This window comes from Aptenodytes forsteri, unplaced genomic scaffold (assembly GCF_000699145.1).
Source record: "Aptenodytes forsteri isolate BGI_AS27 unplaced genomic scaffold, ASM69914v1 Scaffold119, whole genome shotgun sequence".
In the NCBI taxonomy this organism is placed as follows: Eukaryota; Metazoa; Chordata; class Aves; order Sphenisciformes; family Spheniscidae; genus Aptenodytes; species Aptenodytes forsteri.
This window is the reverse complement of record NW_008796165.1, coordinates 8,379,220-8,386,367: the sequence shown is the minus strand read 5'-3', so window position 1 is coordinate 8,386,367 and position 7,148 is coordinate 8,379,220. Positions and strand designations below refer to the sequence as shown.

Below are 7,148 nucleotides of genomic sequence, written 5' to 3'. Positions count from 1 at the left end.
GTAGTATTACTAATAGTCCCTTTTTAAGTTTCTCTTTGTTTCATTTTCTTTAAAAACTACTGCATCATTTTTTCCACTATTGCGCTATATGGATCATCTTAAGGTTGTTTCGGAAAATTGTGTAGCATGAAACTTAAATATGTATTAATCCCTTTTCTCAAAAGAAGGGGAACACAGTAAATGTAGGATTATTAATACTGAAGTTTAAACTCAGCTGTTTAATTTCTAATGTTGATGTGAGATCTGGTTCATGCTCATGCCTTGCAAGTAATCAGTTTCATTGCAAATAACATTAAAACAGCTGACATAACAAGTGATGAAAAAGACCCCCCACGCTCTCTTTTTTTTTTTTTTTTTGCATAGATTGGAAAATGTATTACTAATAGTCCCTTTTTAAGTTTCTGTCCTTTGTTTCATTTTCTTTAAAAACTACTGCATCATTTTTTCCACTATTGCGCTATATGGATCAATCTTAAGGTGTTTCGGAAAATTGTGTAGCATGAAACTTAAATATGTATTAATCCCTTTTCTCAAAAGAAGGGGAACACAGTAAATGTAGGATTATTAATACTGAAGTTTAAACTCAGCTGTTTAATTTCTAATGTTGATGTGAGATCTGGTTCATGCTCATGCCTTGCAAGTAATCAGTTTCATTGCAAATAACATTAAAACAGCTGACATAACAAGTGATGATAATTCAAATGTTTGATAGTGTTTCCTCTTATGGTTGTCCTTATTTAAAATAAAAAAAAAAAGGATTTCTGACTTCATTGTGTGGGAGTGGCTACAAGGTGGTGTACAGATCCTCTTTTAGAATGCAAGTTTCTAGTGGTGGAACAACAGCATCCTTATCAATAGATGACTAGAAAAAAAGCCTGTTTTGATTTGCACATATTAAAAATGATACTGTGGTTATCTTGATAACCATTCCTAATAAATTATTTTCCTAATGGAAATAAAAAATGGAGATACTTAAGTGTATTTGTTTTTAATTCTTCTCTTGGTCTGACTCAAAACAAGGGAATGTTTTTTTTCAAAGAAATTCCCCAAAATCTTTCTCTTAATTCGTCACGCTACTGGAAAGTGTGCAGAAGGGCTGTTTGCTTGCCTCTGAAATCCGTTGCCTTTCTAGATACTGATAAGCACCCACATTTCATGATTTCTTGGGCAGATTTGAAGATTGTATACTTCATATTCTTATACTTATTAATCCTTCCCATGTAGAAATAAAATTCCCTAAATGTTATTTGAAGCTGCTTCTCCCACGTTATTCAAGACATAGACATGCGTCGTTTGCCAGTAATAGAACATCATCAGTGAGCAAGAGCTATCATGGCAAGGTTATCTGCAAAGTGTCTAAATAAATCATATATTCCCGAGGGGTTATTCTCTAAATCATTGCCAAATTAGAATCTCTTTTGGTCTATGAAAGAATTTTTAGACTAACTTGCAACAGTGATATGCAAAATAATAAGCACTTTGGTTCGATTCTGCAGTTTAAAATGGCAACAGAAGCACATTTTAAAATACGACTATTGTAAGTGTTGAACCACTTGCAGAACCCATTAATCGAATTCAAGAAACTGCAATGAAACCTTTTCTGTTAGCAGTGACATACGGAGAGAATGGTGGGATGAAATTCAGCTCAACTGTTCTTGGAAGTATTTGGGTTAATGTCCTCAAAGGTTTTGAAAGCTGACTGGGGTTAAGCTGGAAAAAGAGCAAGATAAGTGAGGACTTGTGCCTGATTCTGTTGTATCTGCAGCTACTTAGGCAAGGATTAACAAAATAGTTAAGCCTGTGATTGCTTGTTACCATACTCCTTCATTCTGTCAGTTTATAAACTACAGAAATTCCAGGTGTTAGCATAGTGAGAGGACATGGTGTTTTGAAGACTTACAAATATATATTTCTGGTCTCTGAATGAAATTGTGTGAACTTGATCCAAATAAATAATAAAAGAGCCTTGCTGGAATGATCATGGACAGTTGATAAGCAGAAGAAAAAATTACTGGGCTGATAGAATAGGGACTCAAAACTGTTAGAAACTCTCTTCCCAAAATAGTTAATTAGTACATAACTGTGTTCTTGAATCATTAACATACATGTGTTCCTTTTTACCTGATTACCCTTTAAGAAACTAGGGACCATACCCTCATTTTTTTAAATTGGCAACCCTTCCTCTGAAGTCATTGCAACTCCACTAGTTTACTAGAAGAGGTTGCATTCTAAGTAGCTTTTGAATTTGGTTTTGGTTTTTGTTTTTTTTTTTTTACTATTTTTGGCATGTTATTACCTGCTATCTTAAATTCCTTTTAAATTCATTTTAATCTAAGGGAAAAGACCTATCAATCAAATAGACTCTTCAGATTCCTTTAAACCGAGCGATCCATTTCAGCCTTTCCCCACCCCAGACATTCCCAAAGAACAAGAAGCAGATCTATTCTGTGATCCATTTGCTCCCACCAGCATCAGTAAAGAGGCTGACCCCAACAATTTTGCAAACTTCAGTACTGTGAGTAAACACTTTTTACATTTGTTTCAGTATAATGACAGCTTTGAATTGTTCACACTGAAGTCTTCAGTCTAATTTAAAATATCAAAACATGTCCCATGTACAAAAGGGATATCGCTTCTAGTTAAAACAGTATTTACATTTAGTTTACAGCTGAGGCTGTTTTATGAGTTTTTTCATGGAGGCCTCCTAGCTTTTAGAAAATAGGACTTTTAAAATGTCTGTGTTCTAGGGATTATCCATTTTATCAGAGCATGCGGCAGATTTAAATTACATATCTATAACAAGCACACTGTTCACTATCCAATTATAAAAATGAAACATAAGATGTGGTTTTAATTTAGCTGTCACTGAACTGTTTGGTCATAATTTCAATGTACTGAAATATTGATAAACAGCCTCATAACGGTATATGTTAATGAAATACAATTTGGTGAGTTTTGAATGGCTAGTAAATTCCAGACTTATGTACAATGAAGTAAAAGGTAGTAAGTGTCTCTTTATAACAAGAATCCATTTCATAGAAGTCATGGTGTCCAAGCAGTAGAAGCAAATCTAAAGGTTTGTGCACGCCTGTATATATTTTTTTTTCTTGAGCTTTTGCAAATAGGAGTTTTGAAAGGCATCATCTTACTTTCAAGCTTGATACCTGTTAAATGCAATTCGCATTTACAGTATCTTGATCATACTGCTTTTTTTTATTTTCAGGCCTAATAAACTATGTGCTTGATTGAAGTAAATTGAGGATCGACAGGCTCTCAAAATTGACTTGCACTGGTTGATGTGTCTTGTAGCATGAATTTCTGAATTTGACTTGCACTGGTTGATGTGTCTTGTAGCATGATAATTTCTGAATTGCTGTTACTGATTACTGTTACTAGTTAGAGGGACCGAGAAGCCAGTTTGGAGGAGAGAGTGTGAAATGCTGAGGAGAAAACAAAAATGTTCATTATCTTTATGAAGGAAAAAATATTCTTTTCCAGCTGCAATTACTGAAAATACTAAGTGAACTATGGAGAAAACTCAAGCTTTTCTACATTTATTTCCCAAAGAAGCAGCTCAAAGCAGAAACTAGCTGGAGAGAGATATTATGAGAACCCTTTCAGACTTAATATTGGGACATTCATGAAGACATGGGCTTCACCTACCTCTTAGCTTTTCTGCATGCTGACTAGAAACAAACTTTAGCATAATCTTTTGTATTTTATTTAAGATAATACCCTTAACTGTCTCTGATTTATAATCATTGTACCACAGAAACTTAGTTCACGTTCTGTTCACATCAACATACATGGAAAGAACCTGTTCTTTTTTTTTTTCTCTTGTATCACACTGACCTTTCTCTATATTACTACTAAGCTTCTAACTGTACAGTTACCTTATTATTTTGCTGCTTCTTGGCAGAAGTATTTTTCATCTGCACAATTAAAAACAGTCATTTTACAGCTAACTTTTGCAGTCATTGTCACCTGGAAAAATCATCCCTAATGAAAGTAGGGTAAATCAGGATGTTCCACAGTGTGGATAGGGGTGTGTTTTGCAAAATGTTCTCCTGGTTTATTAAAATTTTTCTTATATAGACTGGTTTTTATCCAAAATAGTTTGAATTTAAATTATAGTACTTTCTGCTCAGTAATGTTTTTGAAACTTAATACTGAATTTTGAAACATGGCATATTTCATAAAAATACATCAATTGGATGGCTTCAGTGCAGTTCTTAATAGTTAAACCTCAGACTAAGCTAATCTTAAGTGTATTAAAATTAAAAAACAAGTAATATTTGAAGACTAGAATATATACAACATTTTGTAAGAGTGTAATTGTCCCTTAAACCAAGGACTCGGAAAGTATTAGTTACCATTATATTATTAATCTGGTTTGTTTTGTTTTTTAAAAATGCAGTATTCTACTGAGGAAGATATGATTGAATGGGCTAAGAGGGAAAGTGAGAGAGAAGAGAAAGAAAGATTGGCAAGACTAAAACAGCAAGAGCAAGAAGACTTGGAACTGGCTATTGCACTCAGTAAATCTGAAATATCAGAAGCATGAAGTTTAGAATAAGATTTTGTCTTATGTCAACTGTTTTGTCCCTTTTCCTGAATACCTAACCTATTTAAATGTTAATCAGAAAATACATATATACAAGAAACTATGAAAGGTTTTAAATTTCTGAAAGTGATGTGAATGTTTCTGCTAAATTCAATCCCTTTGGTTATTGTTTGAATAATTGTGAAGTTTAACATTCAATTTCTCTCAAGTTTTCAGGAGAACAAAGTACTTTTCCCAGCTGTAAACAAATCAGTTTAAAATGCAGATAGTGAGACTGTAGTTTGACTGTAATCTGTCAGCAGTTGGTAATTGAGCATAAAGTGAACATAGCAATTATTCTGTCATGGCTGACTGTCTCCCATCAAGCAGTTAGTCATTTGAAACCTTTTATCCTTCTAAAGAGATTTTAGTAATGCCAGAGTTGTGGAGTGCTTTATTTTATATGTATGCATTTAGATTTTTCTCTTCGTTGAAGATTCTACATTTGGATTTGAAATAACAATCTTCATGGAGTCTGAAGTCAGAAAGAGTGTGTCTTTTTCTGAAACCTTTAATGCCTTTTCTTGCATGGTCATAGGTTTTAAGACAGACCCGTTATCTTGTTTTATAAAGCAATTAAGTTGAAGATTTATGTGCATTTGCTGTTGGCCAAGATGACTGTCAAATTATGAGACCCCACTGCTATTTGAGCCACTTTTGCCTGTGAAATATGCAGCTGAACTGGCAAGTTAAGAAGTTCAATTTGAAATAGGATTGAGAATAGAAAGAAAAAACAGGTAGTCTGATTTTTATTTTTTTAACCACAGTTGTTTTCTATAAATGTAATTTATTGAATACCAACTGATAGTTGCACCTTAAACTGAATTATTTCTTTATGGTCACTGAGTCAGAGTAGGATTGATAGAATGTTAATGAAAATAACTTAATGAAAATAACTTATTGTTCATTTTGAAAGAACTCTATTCTGGAGAATCAGTTTCATTAAAATAATTCCAAAAAGAATAATCTTTTGCCCTATCTAAGAAAAATGGATGGCAGCAGCATAAACATCGAGAGATTGGGGTTTTTTTCTTGCACTTTTAACCTGTGGTATTTCTGTTGAAGAAATTGAAGTGTTTCAACACAGCACTGGGGGGGAAAGGAGGAGAACTCAGCCATGCTTCAGTATATTTAAGCTCTTCCCATTACCTATCAGTGCTGCTGTTGCACGATTTTGAGGGTAGTTTTCAATTTTTCAGGAAAAATGGGTAACCTGACTGGGATGGTTTTTCTTTTGCACTGGGAAATGAGTAATTAAACACCTGCTCAAAAAAAAAAACTTAATTTTGCAAGTATTAAATAGTTAACTTATCTATACATCTTTGTAATGAGTGTACACTAATCTTGCAAATCATATGCTTAACTGGATTACATAGTTTCTTATCTTTTGTTAAAAATGTATACTCAGTGGACCAACACAATATTATATGTATATATTATATATATATTCCTGCTTTCCTTTACGGAATTTAAAGTTTTGAGTCATTTGATGTTACATTTCATGTTACTGACTCTGACTATAATACTATAATTTTACTCAGACTACCAACAAACCACTGCTGTGAGCTAAATGGCATTACTTTATGAAGTTTTAACTGTTTGTTTTTTTTTTTTAATCTTGTTCAGGTGGGATTAGCCTCTATTTATAGACTTCCCTTTTGTTTAAAAATTATAACAATAGCCTGTAATTATGAAGAAATAAAGTTTAAGTACATAAGTGTGAACTGTTTGCCTGTGTTTTCAAAAGGGTGCTGTGAGCTGTAAACCAACATGTAAATGTAATGCAAACAATATGAAGTGTTCCAATTGTAGTCTGACGGGAGTGGGTTAATTTGCAGAGAAAAAAGTTGCCTGAATCTTGAGGTTAGCTGAAGTGCACGCTAATCCCAGCTGTCACTTGCTTCATTAGGAGTTGTGGCAGCTTCAAAGAAAATTCGGGCGACTCTTGCCCAAGGATTTTTGCCTGCACAAGGGTTGCAGAGCCCAAATGTTTAGATACTTAAGATGTATCTGTGAAGATATGTAAGCATCCTCTACTGGCTGCTGTCAACATCCAGGGCTTCAGAGATCTTTAGTTTGACCCAGCATATATGATTCTTCTAAATATGTCTGTCAGCATAATGTCTCCCTTATGTCAAGGTATAGACTGCTTGGTCAGAGGTTTAGGAGTTTAGCAACCATTTACATGTGTCTTTTGATCCTTTTGTTACAGCAGTGCTAGGTTTTCATATACTCATCTAAGTGGACCCAAATCTCTTTGCCTATTTTCTTTTAATGAGACATCGGTTGGATTAGGCAATGTAATATCTTCGTTAACTTTATCAAGTTCACACACATTCTTGAAGCTATTTGAAACCTTCTGCAGGCTGTCCATTTTTTTTCCCCTTTTAAGTCCCCTGTCAAGTTTCCATCTTGGGCACACTTTGCCTCTGATTATGCTGCTTTCAACCCTCTCTCCCCTCCAAATTGTATGCAGTCCATTTAACTCTTTATCATGAAACTGAAGATGGTTGCTAATCATCTTGAATAATTTGATATCGTCAAA

At 33.9% G+C, this 7,148-nt stretch overlaps 1 protein-coding gene across 1 annotated transcript in view; it reads left to right on the top strand.

Moving 5' to 3' along the window:
* Positions 1-6,325, top strand: part of EPS15 (epidermal growth factor receptor pathway substrate 15) — a 23,945-nt gene extending 17,620 nt beyond the window's left edge. The window contains exons 12-13 of the mRNA XM_019474164.1: positions 2,337-2,515; positions 4,418-6,325. Of these exons, the coding sequence (XP_019329709.1) occupies positions 2,337-2,515; positions 4,418-4,564 (326 nt within the window). The 3' untranslated portion in view covers positions 4,565-6,325. The remainder of the gene's footprint in view (positions 1-2,336; positions 2,516-4,417) is intronic.
* The last annotated feature ends 823 nt before the right edge of the window (positions 6,326-7,148 follow it).